The sequence below is a fragment of the Neofelis nebulosa genome, chromosome 12, assembly GCF_028018385.1.
Source record: "Neofelis nebulosa isolate mNeoNeb1 chromosome 12, mNeoNeb1.pri, whole genome shotgun sequence".
Classification (NCBI taxonomy): domain Eukaryota; kingdom Metazoa; phylum Chordata; class Mammalia; order Carnivora; family Felidae; genus Neofelis; species Neofelis nebulosa.
In genome coordinates, this window is record NC_080793.1 from 23,579,475 (window position 1) to 23,603,546 (window position 24,072).

General features: G+C 42.2%; 1 protein-coding gene across 2 annotated transcripts in view; it reads left to right on the forward strand.

Annotated features, from left to right (window-relative positions):
- The first annotated feature begins 4,673 nt into the window (after positions 1–4,673).
- SVEP1 (sushi, von Willebrand factor type A, EGF and pentraxin domain containing 1) overlaps positions 4,674–24,072 on the forward strand; it is a 200,867-nt gene continuing 181,468 nt past the window's right edge. Inside the window, exon 1 of one of the 2 annotated variants that reach the window (XM_058694597.1) lies at positions 4,674–5,801. In XM_058694597.1, coding sequence (XP_058550580.1) covers positions 5,271–5,801 — 531 coding nt within the window. In that variant the 5' untranslated portion in view covers positions 4,674–5,270. The remainder of the gene's footprint in view (positions 5,802–24,072) is intronic. The other variant, XM_058694596.1, reaches the window with a different exon arrangement.

Here is a 24,072-nt window from a genome sequence, read left to right on the forward strand (position 1 = left end):
TTAGCTAACGTTGTGTTACAGATTTTAAAACAAAACCAGACACTTTTCCCAGCGCACGTGGAATCTGAAAATTTTCCTGCTCTCCTTCCATTTACTGGACTCGATTCTTGATGTCTCAGAAGGATCTTTGCCAGCATAACTCTGCTCCCTTTCTTAGTCCCCTCTCCATGTTTCCCCAAACACACATGCGTCCTGTCTTTTTCAGCACTTGCTTTAATGTAGAAAGATGGTTGCCACCGAAGGGTGGGATGGAGGTGAGTGTCCTCTGTCATGGGTCAGTGGACAGACAGGGATGGAAGTTCAGTCTCTGGTTGATCAAACCATAGGACTCTGAGTCAGGGTGAGAGAAATATAATGCATCCCTCCTCCCCGACTGCACCAACACACTTTCTTTCACAGAAATCTTTATTTCATGAGATGAAGCCAGGGTAGTTTTTTTCTCAGCTGAGTCATTTGAGTAGCTTTTGGTTGCTTCTCAATCTTAGTTTTTGGGTATAGTGAAAGTTTATCATTTTCTGTGTCCGTTACTTATTGTTTAAACCCTGTTTAAGTCAGGATTTCTGAACCTTGGTGCTATGGACATGTTGGTCTGGATGATTCTTTGTTGTGGGGGCTGTGTAGTGCATCCTAGGATGTTAAGTTGCATTTCTGGCCTGTCCACCAGATACTAGTAACACTGCTCTCCACCCCGCCAAAGAGTAATACTGCTCTCCCCCTAAATATTTACAAATTTTGCCCAATGCTCTCCGCAAAGTCAACCCCCGTTAAGGACCACTGCTTTAGACTGGAGAGTAGAATACGTAGAGAGCTTTGAGGAGTAGTGCCCAGATTGGAGCTGGAGTCTGAATAATGTTCCGTGTGCCCCCACTTTCTTACCATGAGGACAATGAACATAGTCCTGACTGTTCAGCCTATCATAAGAACACGACGCCGTGTTGACTTTATATGCTCACCCCTACGGCATGTGTCAGGATCATCTAGGGAGTTTCAAATGTGCCTAGACCCATGCCAAATACCTCAAAATATTGTTACCTTCATCACTGTTTAGAAAATAAGGCATTTACAGGGCCACCTGGGTGGCTCAGTGGGTTAGGCATCCGATTCTTGATCTCAGCTCAGGTCATGATCTCATGGTTTGTGAGTTTGAGCCCCACGTTGGGCTCTGTGCTGACAGTGAGGAGCCTACTTGGGATTCCGCCTCCCCTCTCTGTGCTCTCTTCCCAGCTCTGCTCTCTCCCTCTCTCTCTCTCTCTCTCAAAATAAATAAATAAACTTAAAAAAAAAAAAAAGAAAGCATTTACAGGACAGTTGACACATGTTATTTAATGGGATCATGAAGAAGTACATGACACATTTAGCTTTAAAAAATATTTTAGTTAGGGGCACCTGGGTGGCTCAGTTGAGCATCCGACTTCGGCTCAGGTCATGATCTCACAGCTCGTGAGTTCGAGCCCTGCGTCGGGCTCTGTGCTGACAGCTCAGAGCCTGGAGCCTGCTTTGGATTCTGTGTCTCCCTCTCTCTCTGCTCCTTCCCCACTCGCATTCTGTCTCCGTCTCTCTGAAAAATAAATAAATATTTTAAAAAATTTAAAAAATATTTTAGGTAACTAACTTGAATCTAAAAAAATCCAAAAAAACCTTAGAATAAAAAACATTTTAATAACCATATTTTAATATAACCCAGTGTTTTTATGCACAGAAAGACAAAGGTTCCTAGATGGGCTGGGGTGAAAAACAGAGAAAAGAAGATTTTAACCTAATGCCCATGGCTGCTCAATTAAAACTCCTGTGAAAATTGGGTACCGTTACATAATTCACCACAGTTATATGTAAATATAGCAGTCATCAGATAAACTTACTGTCCCAAACCAAAGATCAGAAAGCTCTTCCAGAAACTGATTGATAACTCTTTCCTGTAGGAACCTCCGAAATGTTGGGGTAGGCTAAGCTTTCCAGGCTTTTATCTCTCCTTTGCTTTCTGGTTTTTTTTTTCCCTTTCCCCCTGCCCACTCCTTCTCCCCTCCTTTGCTTTGTGAAGTCATCTGTCTTCTCATTGTCACGTGACTCAATATGGTAATTATTTGTTCTTTTCATCAAATATTTCTAGCTTTCTACTTGGAATATGGTAGGATTATACTTCCCTATTCCTTTTTGGAATTACAGATGGCCATATAATTTTCTTTGGCCAATGAAATGGAGAAGTGATGTGTATCACCTTTGGGGACAACTTTGGGAGGCCGTGAATGATTCATTATGTTCTCCTTTTTTCTGCCACAGCACTCATGTAAAGCAAAGCCTGTTTTGAAAGACAGCCCTTGGCTACAGGTTTGGGTTTATCAGTCAGGATCCAGTTCAGCTGCATGTGACAGAAAGGTCAATATCAAGTGGGTAGATGGGAAATCTGAGATAAGTATGGTGATTCTGCTCGGCCCATCCCCTTGATCACAGAGTGGGTTAAGGGATGGGCATATAACCCATGCCTGCTCTAGTGGAGACCTTCCTTAAGGTGATGGTGTTGGTTGTGTTGATAACTTTTTAAAGTTAAACTTGAGAAGAAGAGTCTTTCCTTCTCAGATCACAAATCTGAAGATAGAGACTAAATCTAACATGCAAAGAGAAGCAGAAGGAGAGAAAAATGGAAGATCTAAGTAGTTTGTGATTTCCTTCCCAAGCCTTTTTGAGACCAGCTCCGCCCCCTACCCTTTCCTGTGTGAGCCAAGAAATCCCTTTTTGTTTAAATGAGGAGAAGGGGGTGCCTATTGTTTGCAACCAAATAATCCTAGAGCAATTGTCTACCTCCCTGGATTTTTGTGAAGAACACATGGGCTAGTACACATAGTAGTTGCCATGGAGTCTGACACATACAAGTCCTGAAATGTTAGCTCTTAATGATGTGTTTGAAATAACACAGAGGAGATACAATTTGGAAAAACTCTTTTTTTTTTTAAATTTTTTTTCAACGTTTTTTATTTATTTTTGGGACAGAGAGAGACAGAGCATGAACGGGGGAGGGGCAGAGAGAGAGGGAGACACAGAATCGGAAACAGGCTCCAGGCTCCGAGCCATCAGCCCAGAGCCTGACGCGGGGCTCGAACTCACGGACCGCGCGATCGTGACCTGGCTGAAGTCAGACGCTTAACCGACTGCGCCACCCAGGCGCCCCAAAACTCTCCCTTTTTTTAAAGTCTCAGCTCACATGAGGTCTTGCTCACCCCTCAGGAGGATTCAGACCTTTCTCCTTCCTGCTGCCCCTTCTCCATTCCTGCAGTCATCTTACTGCTCTGTAACTGTTTGCAAATTACGTTCTCTTCTGATATCCTCTGAACTTCTGGAGGACTGGATGGAACTGGGTCTTATTCAGCTTTAAAACCTCAGTATCTAACATCCTGGTGCATGATAGATGGTCAATAAATATTGTTAGAAAAATAAGAATTTGAAGAACCTTCATGATGAAAGATGGCAATGACAGAATCAGCAATTATAGAGTACACACTATATTCTAAGCACTGTCCTAAGAACTCTAGGTGTTTATGATTAAGTCCTTATAGTCACCCTAACAGGCTGTTTTTATTGCCCCATTTTACAGATAAGCAAACTGATGTCAAGGTGATACATTAGTGAATGGCAGAGCCAAGATTTCATCCCCGGCAAACTGATTCCAGAACCCTAACAATTCAGCCAATGCCCTGTGACATCTCTCATTGAAGGAATTTCAATAATTATAGATGGAATTAAATCACCTGATATTAGAGAGCGAGGAAACTTTAAGATCATTGAATTCTAGCATGAAATAGATGCAGCTGATGCCAAGAATTGGCGGTAACTTGGTTCAGGTGGTTTATGTAACTGCCGGGACTTTCTCCACAAGGCTCCCGACTCCTAGCTGGGATAGTTTAATGAAGGTCTCTCTCTCGCTCCAATGCAAAGTGTGCTTTTACTTTGGGGATCTTGCTTTGGAAAAACCACACCCAGGTAGCAACTATGTTTCACAGTAGCTGTGTGCTGACTACCGCTCAAAGTCAAGGGAGTAGACCTCTTTGGGTCCTGCTTGTTGAAACGGACCACAAGCACAGGAAAGGTGACTGGGGGAAAAGGACCCCTACTCATTCTTCAGATTTCAGCATAAATGTTCTCAGAGGTTTTCCTGACCTCTTCAAGGTCGAGTCTGTCTACTTAAGATCTCCTCCACAGCACTTAGCATGGAGGACTGTAACTATAGATGTTGTTTGTGGAATATCTGGCTATGGTCACCTCACTTGTTACCCTTTAAGTTCCCTGGGGCAAAGATCCACACCAATTTTTTGTTCCTCATTATCTTCCTGGTGTCCGGGCCCCATAATAGGTGCTCAAAGGTACTTGTTGAATGAATGAACAGATGAATGAATAAATAAATGCACGGATGAAGCAGCGGGACAAATCATCTCCCTGAGGTGCGTGGGGGTCGATGCAGTCCCTGATAAGGCGTGGTCTGAGGGGACCTCAAGAGTCTGTACGCGCACACACAGCAACTGATCAGAAATCCCCACCAGGAAAGTCACACATGTATTTGGTGAGGGTTTGGGGGCACCGGAGGGGGGGGGGGGGTAAGAGACACACAAAAGGTGAGCAAGCAGTTTTCAAAGGATGCTTTCAACTCTCTGGCCGGTCCGTGTGTGTTTTCCTCTACAAAGTGTTTCCAATTACTGTGGCACTCTCGGTATCTGGATCCATCTCCAGTGAATTCCTCTGCAGCTCCTGCCAGACATATGGGATCAATCAGGGCTTCGGCGCTGGTGCGCTTGCTGCGGGAATGTTGACAGCCTGACAGACGCGGGGTTCTGGTGTCATGGAATCTCCGAGACTTTGGCTGGATCCCGGGAGGAGAATGAGAGGGGGAGGAGAGAGATAGAGGCAGAGATAGAGGAAGGAGACAGGAGAGGGGAGCGGGAAAGACAGAGGAGGAAGAGAGGGAGAAGGAGGGACGCGGGAGATTTTTCTTGACTGCCCCCTTTCCTTCAAACATTTTATAGGCTTCGGGGAGAGAGGAAGGAGGAGAGGGGGAAGAAAAAGGGCGAGAGCGCGACGGGTAGAGAGCGCGCGCCGTTCCCTGCGAGCCCCCGAGGCGCCGGAGCCCACCCGTAGTCCCCCGGCTGGGATCAGGGGGCGCCGAGGCTGCGGCCGCCGCCCCGCGCCCGCGCCGCGCACGCCCCTCCGCGAGCCGAGCGGCCGAGCGTCTCTCCGCGCCGGGGCCGACGCCCGCGCTCCGGGCCGGCCGCTCCGTCTCCAGCGCAATGTGGCCGCGCCTGGCCTTTTGTTGCTGGGGTCTGGCGCTCGTCTCGGGCTGGGCGACCTTTCAGCAGATGTCCCCGTCGCGCAATTTCAGCTTCCGCCTCTTCCCCGAGGCCGCGCCCGGGGCCCCGGGGCTGCTGCCCGCGCCGCCCGCGCCCGGCGAGGACGCGGCCGAGAGCAAAGTGGAGCGGCTGGGCCAGGCGTTCCGGCGGCGCGTGCGGCGGCTGCGGGAGCTCAGCGAGCGCCTGGAGCTCGTCTTCCTGGTGGACGAGTCGTCCAGCGTGGGCCAAGCCAACTTCCTCAGCGAGCTCAAGTTCGTCCGCAAGCTGCTTTCCGACTTCCCCGTGGTGCCCACGGCCACGCGCGTGGCCATCGTGACCTTCTCGTCCAAGAACAACGTGGTGCCGCGCGTCGATTACATCTCCCACCGCCGCGCGCACCAGCACAAGTGCGCGCTGCTCAGCCGCGAGATCCCGGCCATCACCTACCGTGGTGGCGGCACCTACACCAAGGGCGCCTTCCAGCAAGCCGCGGTAAGGCGCCCGCCCTCCCGGCTCCGGCCCTCGCCCCCGGCCCTGCCCACCCTTTGCTGCCCGCTCCCCTCCAACCCGGGGTTCAGCCTCGGGCGAGCCACAGCCTCCCCAGGTCAAGTTCCCCTGCACAAAATCAGAGTCATACCTAGCCTCCCATTGTTGGGGGGGGGGGGGGTAGAGGTGGGAGTCCTCGGGGGTCATGGATTTTAACCTCTCAGCGTGATGGCACGGAGTGGACTTCTTTGAGGGAGTGGTCTTCTTTGAGGGCCTTCTTAGGAAGGGATCCTTAAGATGCGGTTCGCATTCACACTTGTAAGGACAGACCGTATCCGAGCTGAACAGGTGAGTGTGTTTTATGAAGTGTCTCTGAAGGTAAGACATAGCATAAACGGAATAGTTTCTCAATTCCTTTTCATGTTATTTTATGCTTTTGCTACCCTTGCGTGCCTTTCCTATTTTTACTCTGAGACCTTTACAGAATTTTTAGCATCTGCAAGAGGAAGTCCGTTTTAGATGATGGAGTTTTACACCATTTAACTTTTTCTGATTACCAAGTGATACATATTCAGTTGAAGAAAATTTGGAACATATTGACATGCCTGACACATAATAGCAAGCCAGTGTTTGTGGAATGAATGAAACAGAAAGGAGGAAAAGGGGGGAGAAAAACTGTAACGCCATCACCCTTACAAAACCACTGTTTACGTGTTGTTGGACAGTTGCCCAGTATGCACATTTGTGCACACTTTTCACCCAATTGATGCCTTGCTGTTTTGTAGCCTGCATTTTTCATGTTATATCAAAATGATCTACTTTAGTATATTACATATCTAACATAGGTATTAGATATCAACATTAGTTGTATAATATTCCATTGAATACATACACCATAATTTACCTGTCACCTATTATTGGACACTTAAGGTTGTTATCAACTAAGTTATGGTAGACACAAATATTTGTGCACCCTTTTAACTACTTTAGGAAGCGTTTCTATAGAAGTTCCTGAATTAAAGAACTTGAACATTTGTAAACTTCTTGATACGTATTGTCCGATTCTCCCTTGGAGGGTTGTCTCAATTTACATTCCCACCAGCAGAGTATCACAGCAGTTAGTTTGCCACATGGTCACCAATAACATGTACTATTATTTTATTTTTTTTAGTATACAATTTATTGTCAAATTGGTTTCCATACAACACCCAGTGCTCATCCCAACAGGTGCCCTCCTCAATACCCATCAACCACCCTTCCCTCCCTCCCACCCCCCATCAACCCTCAGATTGTTCTCAGTTTTTAGGAGTCTTTTATGGTTTGGCTCCCTCCCTCTCTAACTTTTTAAATATCTTTGCCAATTTCACAGGTGAATAGAGGTATCATTTCAGCAAATTCAGAAACTAAAAAAGTTTTATTGAGGATGAACATTTTCCAGTATGTACTGGGCATTTGTGTTTTTCCTTTGATAATTACCTGGTCATAATTTTTGCCCATTTTGCAATGACAGTTCACGTTTGGTTGTGTGTGTGTATGTGTGTGGTTTTAATGATTTATAACAGCTCTTTATATAGTAAGAGTGGTGACTCTTTTTTGTATATGCTGCAAATGTTCACTGCCTTTTACTTGTCTTTATTGCAGTGTCATTAGATGGATGATTTAACTTTTTATATAATTCAAATCTATCAAACATTGTCCCTAAGGTCCTGTATTTGCTTATACTCTTAGAATGGTCTTTTCATTTCCCAAGTTGGAGACATGGTTTTCCATTTAACAGTTTAATCCATCTGGACCTTATTTTAGTGTATGGCATGACAAAGATGTCTAATTTTATTTTTTAGTAAATAGTTAACAAGTTGTCCTCAAATGATTTGCTTAAAAGTCATCCATCCTTTTCAAGTTTAATTGAACATCACTTTTATCATATATTAAATCTTATGGGTATTTATCTTCTCCTGGCTTTCTATTAATTTTTACTATATATTTATCACTTTTAAATTTGCAAAGGTGATTTAATTATTATAACTTTACAATATAAATATATGGTAGTGCAAATTCTCCCTCTTTATTATGCTTCTAAAATCAATTTTTATGTATTTATTACTTAATATGAAATTTTAATTCATTTTCACATATTTCAAATGAAAGCACCCAGGATTTTCATTTCAATATGGAAAAATACTAGGTGGCCGGTTAGCTCAGTTGGTTAGAGTGTGGTGCTAATCAATATGGAAAAATACTGAACTAAGTTGTGAATTACTTATATTTTATAATAATAGTCCCTCCAAGTCAAAAATATGGTATGTCCATACATAAACCAGTTCTTCTTATATTGTTCAGTAAAGTTGTAGATTTCTAATAAGTCCTACATCTAGTTCCAAATTTAGATCTAAATATATTCTATTCAATATTGCTACCATGAATAACACCTTGTCAAATTAAATTTTAAAGAATTATTCTTGATGTACAGAAACGTTATTGGTTTTCTGAATATACTGTATCTGGATTCTTGTCAAAGTTTCTTTGATTCATTTTTTTCTTTTTAAATATATTTTATTTACTGATGATAAATAGTTATTATTATAACCAGAAAATAAAATAATCAGACAAACTTTCTGTAAATACATTGTAATATTATGACACACAGCCTTCTTGGCTTTGCAGTTATCTAGGTAACAGGGATGATTTTGTGCATGTATAAACAGTGTTTGCCCCCAAAAGATCATGTTGTATGTTCTCTTTTGTAACTTGACGTTCTATTCCACCATATTTTCAGTTTTCTTTCCATAAAAAGAAATATACTTTTGGGGCACACAGGTGGCTCAGTTGGTTAAGCATCTGACTTCAGCTCAGGTCACGATCTCCCAGTTTGTGAGTTCAAGCCCCTCGTCAGGCTCTGTGCTGACAGCTCAGAGCCTGGAGCCTGCTTCGGATTCTGTGTCTCCCTCTCTCTCTGCCCTTTCCCTGCTCACACTCTCGCTCTCGCTCTCTCTCAAAAATATATAAACATTAAAAAATAAAAATAAAAAAAGAAATATACTGTATCATTTTCATTGTCGCTTAGTATTCCACTGTAGAACATGCCTTTGTTTTTACCACATAAATACCTATTATTATATATTTAGGCTGTTAAAAAGAACACTGTGTTACTAAATTTTTGCTCGTTTTTTTAAAGTTTACTTATTTTTTGACAGAGCATGAGTGCATGAGCAGGGTGAGGGGCAGAGAGAAAGGGAGAGAGAGAATCTCAACCAGGCTCCACTCTTAGCACAGAGCCCAGCGTGGGGCTAGAACTCACAAGCTGTGAGATCGTGATCTGAACCGAAATCAAGAGTTGGACACCTAACCGACTAAACTGTTCCGGTGTCCCAAGTGTGCCCATCTTTTAAGGCCTTTGGTACGTGTGCCAAGTTTCCCTGCAGAAAATCGGTACCAAATTACACAGCTATGTGCAGTTATCTGGATCGGTACCTGGGATGCAGCCAACATAGGTTAATGTCATTTGAACACGCCCGCCCTCTGCCCCACTTTCTACGTGAAAACTGGAATCCCATTTTGACTTGCATTTCCTTATTAGTGAGGCCGAACACTTTGTTCATATATGATTTGCCGTATAAAGTTCTTCTTTTTTGAATATCCATTAAAGTATTTTGGGACTGTTACCTATTTTTTATTTGAGGATGGTTCTTACCGATTTGCAAATGCTCTTTGCATCGTAATGGTATTAACCCTCCTGCTGCTAAGTATGAGGCAAATAGTTTTTCTCAGTGTTTCACTTGCCTTCTAAATCTGTCACTGAACTTATTTTTCTTTTTCTTTGTGCTTTTTTCATTTCCTGTGATGTTTCAAAAGCTTTTGCCTCTAAGAGATGAAATAACTCCTTAAAGATGCTCTCTTTTTATTGAAGTTGTTTCACCAGTCAGGGTTCAGTTTTGCAGATCCAGTCCTCTGTTGGCCTCCACTCCAAGTACTCATGAGGTCCTAAGGCTGGCCTTATTCCTGATGTCACCACCCACGCCATCAGAGAAGAACCCTGCTGCATCAGGGAAAAACTTGCCATATACCCGTTCCTCTGTTTAGCTTGGCCAGGTTGGCTTGGGGCCCCTGAGTATGTTGATCCAAAGCAGTTATATGGGTAATGAATCGAGTACACACTGCTTGCCTCCAGATCTACTCTGTCTTCAGCTTTCTCCTTCCAAATACTACATCCTGTCTTGGAAAATGAACTTGCCAACAAGGTTCCCAGTGCCTTAATTCAGCCTAGATCCATTTGTAATTAACAAGCAGAGACTTTTCAAAAGTTTTTGTTAACTCAACTTCCCCTTGATTTTATTTTTCTTTTCTCATTTTGATTGGGTTATGAGAAGTTACAGGAGAGGGTCAGCTGGACTCCGTCCCTGTCTAACCTGGAGACTTACATGTCTTTACTGTAACCTTTCCAAATCCCCGATGAGCATTCTTAGGTGTAATTAAAGTATGCCGTTTGGAGAAAATTGATTAGAAGGTGACTGATGTTTGAAAATGACATTGGTAGAGGTTTGAATATGGATTCATTGCACGGGGATCAGGGAGGCATATTTCATTGGGGAATTAGTTTGAAAATGGTTAACTCTGTCGTTTGGGTTTGGATATGAAACTTAATACATTTCATCATGGAAATGAGACAGTTCATCAGATTCCCATGTGTGTGCACAATGGTATTACTGGAACTGATTGTGTTTATGATCTGGGAAATTGAAAATCATAGGGGCAGTTCTGAGGTTGTTAATTACTTTCCCCAGAAAAATTAGTTTTTCAAACGTTTCCACTTGTAACTGAATGTCCACACAATGATACACAGACACAAACACAGGCAGACAAATACACAGACACATAAACGTAGATATAGGATGTGCCTGTAAGCACACAGATACCCCTCACAATGCATACACCTTACTCCTCTTCTGTAAAAATCTCAAGATACGGAATCTCTTCTGCCAATGCAAAATTTGCTGTTATATTTCAGCACATATGACTTTTCGACTAAACAAAAAGATAACAGTGGGCTTCATTTTTTATTTGGTATCAGAATTGGACAGCTTAATGGAAAGTATATGTGTGGACCCTTATCACACTTTATTTCAAAGAGTAAACCGCAACGTAGACCTTTTCTTTTTAGACACCATCTCCCGGCACTCATCAAAGAGTACAGGACTAAAGCAGTGAAATCTACTTAGCACAGATCCTTCCAGAAGCACAACCAAGAGAATGGGGGTAAAATTTAGCACCTGGAACTTAATTATGTGAAAACCTTTTACAAAATAAACAGAAATCTCTTCAGATTTTCCTTTTCAAGGAGTGACAATTTCATAATGACTTTTCGTTTTAGTTTTTCTCCCCACCAGGTACTTCTTATAAATTGCCTTTCCTAAACTGGATATTTTGGATCAACCCCACTATGAATGCAAAGCTCTCCACCTCTTCAGCATTTCAAGTCATAATAAAATCTCCTCATTCCTACTTCACTTTTGCTAAGTATCTCTTTTTTTAATTTTTTTAACGTTTTTTTTTGTTTTGTTTTGTTTTTTTGAGACAGGGAGAGACAGAGCATGAACAGGGGAGGGTCAGAGAGAGGGAGACACAGAATCCGAAACAGGCTCCAGGCTCCGAGCGGTCAGCACAGAGCCTGACGCGGGGCTTGAACTCACGGACCGCGAGATCATGACCTGAGCCGAAGTCGGCTGCTTAACCGACTGAGCCACCCAGGTGCCCCGCTAAGTATCTCTTAAACAAATAGCATGAAGCTTCCTTTGAAAAAAATTTCTGCTTTCCCCATTGTTTCAGAGTTCCAGAAATAGGATCCTTTGGTGGGGAATGTGCTGTCTCACCAAAAATTCCAGCTTGAGATGGCCAGAAGACTGGGAATGGATGGGGGCAGCCCTTCCTAGCTGTAGGCAAAGAGCATCATTGCTATATGTCCACAGTAGTACGCATTCACACTGTTACCAGGACACGAATCTGCTTTGTCAGCCTCATGGGAAGAAAGGATCTGCTTTTAAGTTTTCTAATAAGATCTGGAGATGTGTGAGATGGCCCTAGATTAAAACCCTGATGAATAAAATTAGGGCCATTTTGTTTTCAGACAATAAGCTGATAATAGCCATTGGGCATTTTCCAGCAGTCTTTCTGGTGGCCCAACTGCTGAAGGAATAAGGAAGGTTTGAATTTTCCTTTCCTTTGGGAAAATGCGGGGGCAGCCATACAATCTGCAGTAGATTCAGCTGTTCCAAACTGAGAGCAAGATTTAGATGTCAAGAGTTGCTCACTGATGCAAAAGCTAAGTTCTTTTTCGATCCTGAGAAGATCTATTTCTAAATGTACTTCTGGAAATGTTCTCTTTTTTGTGCTACTTAAACTTTTCAACAGTTCTCCTATTGCCTTGGTCTTCTATAGGAACTTTAGCAGCATGAAAGAAAGAAAGAGAGAGAGAGAGAGAGAGAGAGAGAGAGAGAGAGAGAGAGAGAGAAAGAAAGAAAGAAAGGAAGGAAGGAAGGAAGGAAGGAAGGAAGGAAGGAAGGAAGGAAGGAATGAGTCCTCAGTGCATAAAATAGATCCAGACCTCATGTATATTTCCCAGGCAAAGATGGTTCCAGAATTGTTCATTTGAAGAGAGAGAGCAAATAATTCTCAAATATCGATTGCATCCAAAGTTCTTAATTCCCCACTTGCATATATTTTATTTATCCTTTTGCTTTTCCCAGCATACAGGACACTGTATTATTATTATAGGTATGCAATAAGAATGTACACCTCCTGCTTCTGTTAAAGACACTTACCATTATTGGCTGCCAGTATTACGTTATGCTTGGCTGAAATGCATCTTGAGAACTCTTGGTCAAAGGCTTGGATGCCTAGACACAGAGAGAGGTTAGACTGTTCTGTCCTACTTCACTTCTGTGGTCAAAGGATAGGAAAGTCCCTCCCACCCCCTACTCCCTGCCATGTCCTCCTGGTACAAACGTGCTAAGAGATGATCTCTCTTAATAGTGGCCATGGGGGCGCCTGAGTGGCTCAGTTGCTAAAGTGTCCGACTTCCGTTGAGATCATGATCTGAGGGTTGGTGAGTTGGAACCCTGCATCAGGCTCTGCGCTGACAGTATGGAGCCCACTTCTGATCCTCTGTTCCCCCTGCCCCAATTTGTGCATGCACACGCTCTCTCTCTCAAAAATAATTAAACCTTAAAAAATTAAAAAAAAATAGTGGCCATGAAATTATTAAATGCATCATTCTTGACCAATTATACCTTTAATTTGTAAAGTGATTTATAACTTACAAAGTGCTTTCATATTACGATTTTACAGTCAGTTTTACAGATTTACAGGAACAGCATCAGATTCTAGAAGTCAGGTAACTAAATGCTAATCACAAAGCTAAGTAAACGCCACAGACAGAGTCAATCCAGCCTTCTGACTTGTCATCTTGTCTTTTTCCTTGTGTCCCCTGCCATTTCCCACATTTTACTGTGTTACTGCCATGTCCTGAGTTATATCAAAAGCTAGGGAGAAGTGGAAGATTCCATTTCTGAAGCTGAAGTGTTACATAAGATATAAAGCCAAACACGTTAACCCAGAAGACATAAACCATGGCTTTCAGGCCTTTTCATTCTGCGGGTGCATTTCAGTTGGAGATATGTGTATATGTTCATGTTTGTGTGTGTTTAAATATCCATTTCTCACTCTATATAATATACATACAATACGTTTTCTAACTTTAGCAGAGATTTTAAAATCAGAAAATAGCATTTTGTAAAAAATCTGACTTTTTGGCCTCCCTTTAACAAATTGTAGTATGTAGCAATTCTGGGTGTGATCTGTCTCAATTCATCAGAGACCTGGCACAGGGAATTTCATTTCATGGTCCTTGATTGCTCTTCCATGGTCTAACATAGACTAATCCTTGGCAGAGCCTGAAATGGCCTAGTCCCTTCTAATTTATCTTCTGAGCTTCCTTTTTTAGCCAGTGAATTAGCTAGGAGTAGGTTTAGCTGGATGTAATTGAAAAATCTCCAGTGCCACTAGCTTAAACACAATAAACATTTATTTCTCTCTCGAATTGTTTTAAGTAGAAAATTCTAGTATGGCAAGTCTGTGATGTCTTCTGGGATCTGGAGTCTTTCCTTTGGGCTCTCTGTTCTGTCATCTTCAGGGCACCTCAGTGGTCCAAGATGGATGCTGGAGTGCTTACTAAGACACCAGGGGCTTACTCCAGACTCCAGGAAGGACAGAGCAAAGAGAGTTACACCATTCTTTTTTTTTTTTTTTTTTTTTTTACATTTTTTAATCTTTATTTTCTTTCCAATATATGAAATTTATTGTCAAATTGGTTTCCATACAACACCCAGTGCTCATCCCAACAGGTGCCCTCCTCACTACCCATCCCCCACCCTCCCCTCCCTCCCACCCCCTATCAACCCTCAGTTTGTTCTCAGTTTTTAACAGTCTCTTATGCTTTGGCTCTCTCCCACACTAACCTCTTTTTTTTTTTTCCTTCCCCTCCCCCATGGGTTTCTGTTAAGTTTCTCAGGATCCACATAAGAGTGAAACCGTATGGTATCTGTCTTTCTCTGTATGGCTTATTTCACTTAGCATCACACTCTCCAGTTCCATCCACGTTGCTACAAAGGGCCATATTTCGTTCTTTCTCATTGCCACGTAGTACTCCATTGTGTATATAAACCACAATTTCTTTATCCATTCATCAGTTGATGGACATTTAGGCTCTTTCCACAATTTGGCTATTGTTAAGAGTGCTGCTATAAACATTGGGGTACAAGTGCCCCTATGCATCAGTACTCCTGTATCCCTTGGGTAAATTCCTAGCAGTGCTATTGCTGGGTCATAGGGTCGGTCTATTTTTAATTTTCTGAGGAACCTCCACATTGTTTTCCAGAGTGGCTGCACCAGTTTGCATTCCCACCAACAGTGCAAGAGGGTTCCCGTTTCTCCACATCCTCGCCAGCATCTATAGTCTCCTGATTTGTTCATTTTGGCCACTCTGACTGGTGTGAGGTGATATCTGAGTGTGGTTTTGATTTGTATTTCCCTGATGAGGAGCGACGTTGAGTATCTTTTCATGTGCGTGTTGGCCATCCGGATGTCTTCTTTAGAGAAGTGTCTATTCATGTTTTCTGCCCATTTCTTCACTGGGTTATTTGTTTTTCGGGTGTGGAGTTTGGTGAGCTCTTTATAGATTTTGGATACTAGCCCTTTGTCCGATATGTCATTTGCAAATATCTTTTCCCATTCCGTTGGTTGCCTTTTAGTTTTGTTGGTTGTTTCCTTTGCTGTGCAGAAGCTTTTTATCTTCATAAGGTCCCAGTAATTCATTTTTGCTTTTAATTCCCTTGCCTTTGGGGATGTGTCGAGTAAGAGATTGCTACGGCTGAGGTCAGAGAGGTCTTTTCCTGCTTTCTCCTCTAGGGTTTTGATGGTTTCCTGTCTCACATTCAGGTCCTTTATCCATTTTGAGTTTATTTTTGTGAATGGTGTGAGAAAGTGGTCTAGTTTCAACCTTCTGCATGTTGCTGTCCAGTTCTCCCAGCACCATTTGTTAAAGAGACTGTCTTTTTTCCATTGGATGTTCTTTCCTGCTTTGTCAAAGATTAGTTGGCCATACGTTTGTGGGTCTAGTTCTGGGGTTTCTATTCTATTCCATTGGTCTATGTGTCTGTTTTTGTGCCATTACCATGCTGTCTTGATGATGACAGCTTTGTAGTAGAGGCTAAAGTCTGGGATTGTGATGCCTCCTGCTTTGGTCTTCTTCTTCAAAATTACTTTGGCTATTCGGGGCCTTTTGTGGTTCCATATGAATTTTAGAATTGCTTGTTCTAGCTTCGAGAAGAATGCTGGTGCAATTTTGATTGGGATTGCACTGAATGTGTAGATAGCTTTGGGTAGTATTGACATTTTGACAATATTTATTCTCATAAAAGCCATTTATGAAAAGCCCACAGCTAACATCATCCTCAATGGGGAAAAACTGAGAGCTTTTTCCCTGAGATCAGGAACACGACAGGGATGCACACTCTCACCGCTGTTGTTTAACATAGTGTTGGAAGTTCTAGCATCAGCAATCAGACAACAAAAGGAAATCAAAGGCATCAAAATTGGCAAAGATGAAGTCAAGCTTTCGCTTTTTGCAGATGACATGATATTATACATGGAAAATCCAATAGACTCCACCAGAAGTCTGCTAGAACTGATACATGAATTTAACAAAGTTGCTGGATACAAAATCAATGTACAGAAATCAGTTGCATTCTTATACACTAATAATGAAGCAACAGAAAGACAAATAGAGAAACTGATCCCATTCACAATTGCACCAAGAAGCATAAAATACCTAGGAATAAATCTAACCAAAGATGTACAAGATCTGTATGCTGAAAACTATAGAAAGCTTATGAAGGTAATTGAAGAAGATATAAAGAAATGGAAAGACATTCCCTGCTCATGCATTGGAAGAGTTACACCATTCTTTAAGGAGACTCTGAGAATGTGCACAACACTTCCACGTAGGTCTCATTTGGAACAACTCAGGTTCATATCCATCCTTGAGGAGGGAGAAGAGAATGGATGCTGAGGAAGTTATAAGCAGTCTTTGCCACACCAGTGTGTCAGGGAGAGCTTGTGTCTAACTGGGGAAATTTTGGAAATCCCACTTCATTTCTTCCTTCGTGGCACTGGCCTGATTCAGCTCAAGATGGAAGAGTCAGGCCTCGCCTAACTTATTCCTTGTACTAGGTTCCACTTCTTTTAGTAAAAACTATCAATGTTCCAGAGCAATCCATTTAAATTTTGGCATCGAAAGCTACTTATGTAATTTTCCCGGGAGCCAGAAGCTTCTAAATAATATGGCATTAACTCCCAAATAAAATATTGTACTGAAAGTGATGGGGGAAAATGCACACAATAAAACAAAATTAATATTTTAATTTTAATATTTTGTCATTAATTAAGTAAACCCAAATGAACACTTCTCAGGAAAACATGGTACTTTTTTGGCTTTTCTTAGAGTGAGCTGTCAGGTTAAGAGAATTTTACATTAAAAGGAATGTCCTGTTCTGTATTGTGGCTGCCTTTCCCATAGATTTTTTGAGACTGTTCTCTAAAGCTCCCCAGGCCATATGAAAAGTGGGTTTCTGGCATAGACTCAGCTTATATCCAGTAACCTGCTATGATTTGGAGGCCAAATGTGGATAGGAAAAACTCTGTGAGAGTTGATGATGTATGTTCAATGTTGCTACAGCTCTTCACGTGAGATGAGCGATAGTGCAAATGAAATCTGCAACACATTAGTAGGTAATTTTCTTATCACTATTCATAAAAAGATTTTTATAGCATGTATCTTCTTTGTTATCAGTCCTTCTCATGAGGTCATTCAAGCAGTTGCTATTTTATTTTGTAGTGTTAAACAGTAAGGAGTTTTCAAATTCAGAGCATATAGTTCTTTCGTAGACGGAGTAAACTTGAAAGCTATAAACCTGAGGACAGGTTCTCATTACTGTATATGTTGAAATAGTGATAGTTACCTTGTTTCACGTGAATAGATGTAATTCAAAACTAAGGGGGAAACAACTTCCCACAATATTGATAGAAACATTTTAAAGAAAGTTCTTAGCAGGAGCTATTACATGATGGAATCATTTGCTAAGTAAGGTTACTTAGTAAACTTAGTCATTTAATTAGTCAAGTCCAAGTTGGATGTTTTTTCCAGTTGTAAGTTGTTGCTAGAGCATATGAAGTATACTTTGCGATACGTGCATTTGATGCACTATTTTCTTAATTCCTGCTGAACCATTCCTGATAACCTTCATTATTTTAATGTCCATCCTGTAGCACCTGGTTATAGGACGTACTAGCCGCCAGTGCAAAATGTAGTTTTTATTTTTTACTTTCAAATATGATATTTTAAATGCATATACATTTATGTGGTTAAAATACATATGCTTCATTTTCTCAGGTGTGAACTCCTTCAAATTTTCACTAGTTCCTCTAGTTCCACAAACTCAGCGTGCATCAATGCTTCCTTATACGTATTAGAGGAAGGGTCTCTTCCCTCAGCCAAGGAAGACCTTCCACCAAGTATTTCCCCTTCTTTCTTACATCTTCAAGATCTTCCTCCCAATGGGGAGCATTCACCATACATCTGTGTGTTTACAACATGGTAGCATGTTTCCAGAGCAGTATGATAAATGGTCAGTATGTTTACAGGTCTTCAAAGTAAATATCTTAAAACTAAGTAATTACCAGTCAAGGAGTTTCTTAGAAAATAATAACCCAAGACATAGTGAAAGATTCCTCTAAAAGGATATTCATCCCAGCATTACTTGGAATAGGGACAATTTAGAAACAGTTTGGCTGTGGTTTGGGAAGGCTCAGTAAATTATACTTTTCTTCACCTCTCTTGAGTTCCAAATCAATTGCATTACAATGCAATGGAAAAGGCAGGTGGAGAATCAAACATGTCCTTGTCTCCTGCTAATGGAGAATGTGGCTTAGGTGCACAGCTTTCTAATACTGAATCTTGAAATTAGATTGACTTGCCTCCCCAGGAAAGACAGTTCTGGGCACATGGGAGCTTGCCCCTGTAAAACCTAGCTGGTTCCTGGCAGCCAGAGGCCAAAGAGAAGGGGGCAGAGAGGGGCTGGGGAAACCCTCTTCTTCAGGAGAAGAGTGAGAAGTGGTGTGTGTGTGGGGGGGTGGGGGGGCAGAAGGTAACTGTAATTGCTGCCACCCCACACAGAAACTGGAGGCAGCAACCACCAAGTTCCCACAACTCAAGACAATTTAATCAAATATCCTATCCACAATGAAATGTCTCATAGTCAATAAAATCACATTTTTGAAAGCTACCTAATGATGTAATACATTGGCCAAATGGCATATTAAATGAGCTGGAACTCTGTGTGTGTATTTAGCATCAGTATATAGAACTGTATTTATAACGTAGAAAAAAAAAACTGGGAAGAAAAATTTTTAAATGTTAACAGTAGTTATCTATAGGAATTATATTATTTCTACTGCCTTTGAAAAAGTAGTTACAATGAACATGTATTATATAACAGGAAGTGAAATCTCAATGTCTACCTGGGCACAGGTGATTGAAGACGTACCTTGGGGGCATTGGAGGCATAGCCTGAAGGGATCGGTCTCAAGTATGAAAGTCCTTTTATGGCTCAGCTTTTCTCTTAAATATTCAGGAGAATATGGTGTTCTATCCCGCAGCATAGCTCTGCCTTATGAAATGAAAGGCGCTTTAGCTAATTATCAAGAAACTAAAATGATATAATTCTAGTCTTATTTTCACCAGATGCCAAGTACTGTAGCACTGAGTCTGTTAGGACTGGAGAATCATACTGGGTTGAAAGCACTGACCCTTCAGACGCTGTCACCCCACCCCAGCTGTCCTTCTCCTCCCTCCTGGTGCCACACTGGCTCTTGAGAACCCAGATTCCCACACAACTGTGCACACAGATGACGGTGGTTTTTTCACTGCTTGGCAAGCTGCCTTCAGTTATTCGCTGAGGAGATGAGCCCGGACAGCTGGCCATGAGGTGACACAGCGCAGGGTGTTGAGGCTGCGGATGGTGGAAATAACTTCCTCCATCACCTTTCTGAGAGGTCGGGAGAATGTGGCCTTCCTCTGTCTTGTCACACACCGAGAGGGACGCCGTGCCCACTGCTCTGTCAGCATCTCTCATCCTTACTGGTAACGCTCATCAAAGAACATTTTCAGGGAAGAAAGACTGTAACCCTCTAATGTTATCACATGTAAATGAAATGGTTGCCTCAAAGGACCCGTTTCCCACAATTCATTCTCTTTCCGTAGCTCTCACGCTTCATTTTTTATTGTGAGTTTTTTTTTTTTTTTTTTTTTTTTTTGTTTTTTTTTTTTTTTGTCCTGTGCAGTAAAAGACCGTCTGTGTGCCTGCTGTTGTTGATGGAGAACATTCAGGCACATTCAGAGGTGTTGTTTGATACTGTATTTTGATCCTGGCATTTCTTTCAACTTGGCTTACATATTTTGACCTACGCCAGTTGAGTCATATCTGCAAGTAAAGCCTCATCATTTTAATCCTGTTTTATAGGCTTCACCTTTCCAATTGAACCTGAAATTCACTCTGAAAGAAGCGAAGCAATTTTTGTTTATGTTTTTCACATTACTCTTTCTAGGCAAGATTGCTCTTTTTTTAGTCACAATTTCCTTCAAAATATGTGTGCTTGGCTTTTAAATGGCGTTTCAAAAGTAATCATTTGAGACCGTTGTTGTTGGACTTTTCTAGCAATAAAGATACCAAAGTTTAGGCTTTGTGTATCTGGTCAGTAGTAAAAATCTGTGTTTTAAATACTCATCTGCAACAGGATGTTATGTGGGACTCTCTGTTGCCCCAGATTTTGCACCAGGACCCACGGCTTAAACGAAAGAACACTGAGCATTCCACATTTTAGAGCCACCAATAACCGAAAGTGATTTATTCGCTCAGAGTTCACAGACTGTGCAGCACAGACCCTATAAAGTCAATCCCCCTCACCTCCTGCTCAGCATCCGACTCTAGTCTGTACCACCGGACAGAGAATTTGGGAGCAAGAGATAAACAGTGAAATAGAGCAGCCATTGGGACCCTGGGGGAGAGCAGCGTTCGTACTGAAAGCAGATCTCTTCTGTTCTTTGTGGAGTTCTTTCCTCTCCAGCAACTTAGCAAAGAAGAGACCGGCATTCTATATACTGGTTGGAAATGTCCTTGGGCAGAAGCTTTCATTTGTCCCCGTGCCTGTGTAATGGAGAAGAAGCAAGCCAGAGACAACGGCCAATGTCTCAGTTTTGGGTTTGCCAGAAGCAGAACCTGAGATGAGGATTCAAGTGCCAGTTGTTTGTTTGGGAGGTGATCCTAACTAAACACTGAGGCCATGAGACAGAGAAGGGAACCGACAGCAGAAAAGCTAAGAGTGGTTAACTGTACCAGGGGCGGGGGGCACTGTAGAGTTCAGGCTTTAGAATGACCACACCTGAGAGGGATCTGTGGCATTTATAGACCTAGTCTCATCTGTCGCTGTTGAGATTTGCTCTCCGGAGGGCGTCAATTCTCTGTCACTGTCACCTCCCCTGTGAGTGGGCAGAGTGGTCTCCAGGCACCAAAACAAGCCCTCAGATGAAGAGATACAGATGCTGGCAGTTGGAAGTCTGAGATATGGGAACAGGGAGGGATGGACAAGGTCTGCTGTTGCAGGCAGAAAGGGGGCTCAGAGGAACGGCCTGCCCTAGTAACACTTTGTAAAGCCAAGAGGTGTGACTTTTGCACGGGTGAAGGACAACCACAGAAAGTATCTGGAATTGAGTCACTTGGTTCCCCATTAAGCAAGACATCTCCAGTAGTAAGTTGTGGAGTGCTCTCCTGGGAGCTGGATCTGAGTAAAGGTGTGCAAGTCTCCAAAGCACAGAGCGTCTGGTGGTCCACAAACCCAGAAAGCGCCGACACCTTTTTCTTTATTTCTTTTCACATTTTGCCCTTTCGAAATTTCCATTTTCTCCTACACCTTCAAGGCATAAGACCCATTATCAGAATTTACTAGGCAGAGATTGATGAAGTCCCAGCAACAGAGAACCTTGCAGGGATTTGCAGAGTAATCTGCATTCACTCATTTGCCATGTTCCCAAAATGTGGAGAAACACTGTAAGGACGTATCTGATTAAGGAAATTACAGGGAAGTGTGGCAAATAGCGCTTGTCGTGTGATGCCTGTCTCCCCTCTACTTGTGGAGGACAAAAATTACATCTTACGTGATTTTCATCTATGCTCCACGACCTAGCAAACGACATTCATTATAACCCTGGCGTTCCGGAAAAGACATACCTTCGTCTGTTTAGCATTTTAAATTTTAGTATATCAAGGGTAGTACTGTGCTCTGATTTCAAACTAAAATGAGGATAGTTAGGACATCTTCTCAGAGGACCACTTAGGGGATGCTCGACTTTTGAAATGATGGATTATAATGATTTTAGCAAATTTACCCTTCAGACCACTTTCCCAAGGGAGCGACATAAACTGTTGAATAGAATCTCAGGCAAGTGTGAATTCCTACCTCCCCGCCCGCACACCCACACTAAATCTGATCTGCGGAGATCAGTTCTCTGCGGAGAACTCCATGCCGTGAGTTCAGAAGGGAATCTGCAGGCCTCTGCGTTGTGAATTCACATCCTCCCTCCGTGTCGATGTCCACACTGCCCTTTACCAACCTTGCAGTATCATCCTCAGTAACTGCAAAAGTCAGGTTATTATTTTTTCTGGTCTTCCGCCCAAAGCATCATCACCTTCTTCTTGGCTCAGGTAGGGTTGTGTGGTCCTTGGTTACAGAATAATAATTCTCCTAAATCCCCTGTCCCACTTTGTCAGCTCCTACAAATACAATTACTTGTTTCCATTCACAGCTTTGGACAAAATGTTGGTTCCATTGTATGGTTTATCTGCTTGACAGACATCCCGGCAATGTGCTAGCAGTTTCTTTTACTCATCATGATAATGGCGATGAGTAATCAATCAGTGCTTATCAGGTACCATGCTAAGTACTTTCCCTGTATGAATTCATTAAATCCTCACAACAGAAAAATCTCCCCCTGTAGGCTAGTATTATTATCCCCTAAGTACAGATGAGGAAACTGAGGCACAGAGAATGTCAGTAACTTGACCAAAGTTATACTGCTAGTAAGTCCAGTTATTAGAATACACATCAGGGCAGTCGGAACCAAGGTCTAAGTTCTTTGATCTGCTCTACAGTTTTTTTTAGATTCTATATTGTTTATTTCTGCTCTGATCTTTATTATTTCTCTTCTTCTGCTGGGTTTAGGCTGCCTTTGCTGTTCTGCTTCTATTTCCTTTAGGTGTGCTGTTAGATTTTGTATTGGGGATTTTTCTTGTTTCTTGAGATAGGCCTGGATGGCAATGTATTTTCCTCTCAGGACTGCCTTCGCTGCGTCCCAAAGCGTTTGGATTGTTGTATTTTCATTTTCGTTTGTTTCCATATATTTTTTAATTTCTTCTCTAATTGCCTGGTTGACCCACTCATTCTTTAGTAGGGTGTTCTTTAACCTCCATGCTTTTGGAGGTTTTCCAACCAAGGTCTAAGTTCTTAACCACCGTGTAGTACTACCCTGTGCTGTACTGTCAGAAGATCTAGTAGGTACAAGGCCCCCGGATACATACTTATCGTTGAAGTTCATTGCGAAGACACGAGGCAGAGAGGGCAGCCATGACGGGCCCTAGGTATATGGGTGACGGAGCAGAAGGCCACATGGAGCAGATGCAGGACCAAGAGGAGTGAGCATTTGGAGACTATCATTTGAATGGATGCTCTCTCACTATCTGGTAGTCCCAAGTGATCACCTTGACCCCCCACCCCTCTGACCCCCGTCCAGCCCAGGGAATTGCCTCTCGTGTGCCATTTGTATACAGTATACTTTGATTGGCTAGCACCTCCCGTTTTGTGTGCCTTAACTGATGTGTCTACCAACCATTGCAGAGATCAAGGAAGTGAAAGATCATCTTCTATTTGCAACACGTCTGTGTCTGTCCTCTTCATTTATCTAGTTTCCTGAATGAATTCTTAGGTTTCTGTAATCCATGGTCAGTACTCAACCTCACACTCTCCACGAAACTAAAAATATGAGTCAAAGAGAATTCATTTTTCCAATCCTAGGTACATCTAGTCCCTTTCTCAGATTACCATACAGCCTAAACTTAAGTTTATAAATGTTTATGCCAAACCTCCACATAAAATTTGGTCTTCCAACTAAATTCAGTATGTCCCAATCTGGGATACACAGTGTTCCCCCCTGCATCATAATATTCCTTGTTTGTTTGTGTGTTTGTTTGTTGGTTTCCATACGCCATCCCGTTTCACAAAAGAAAAAAAAAATCTCCCTTATGACTCTTCTAGTAGTTTCTTCAGGTCAAAAGAATGCTCACTTTAGCAATCAGCTCCATGATCATCAGTGTTTAGAAAAATCTTTTTTCAAATCCTTTAGGTAATGAACTAGACTCACTTATGTATCCAGTGCATATTTAGGGAAAACTGTCACTGTTGTAAGTGTAAGCATGTGATTAAATGATAAGAGTTGGCTAAAATTAAATGATAAGAGTTGGTGCCTGGTTGGCTCAGTTGGTTAAGCGTCCAACTTCAGCTCAGGTCACGATCTCACAGTTCATGAGTTTGAGCCCTGCACTGGGCTCTGTGCTGACAG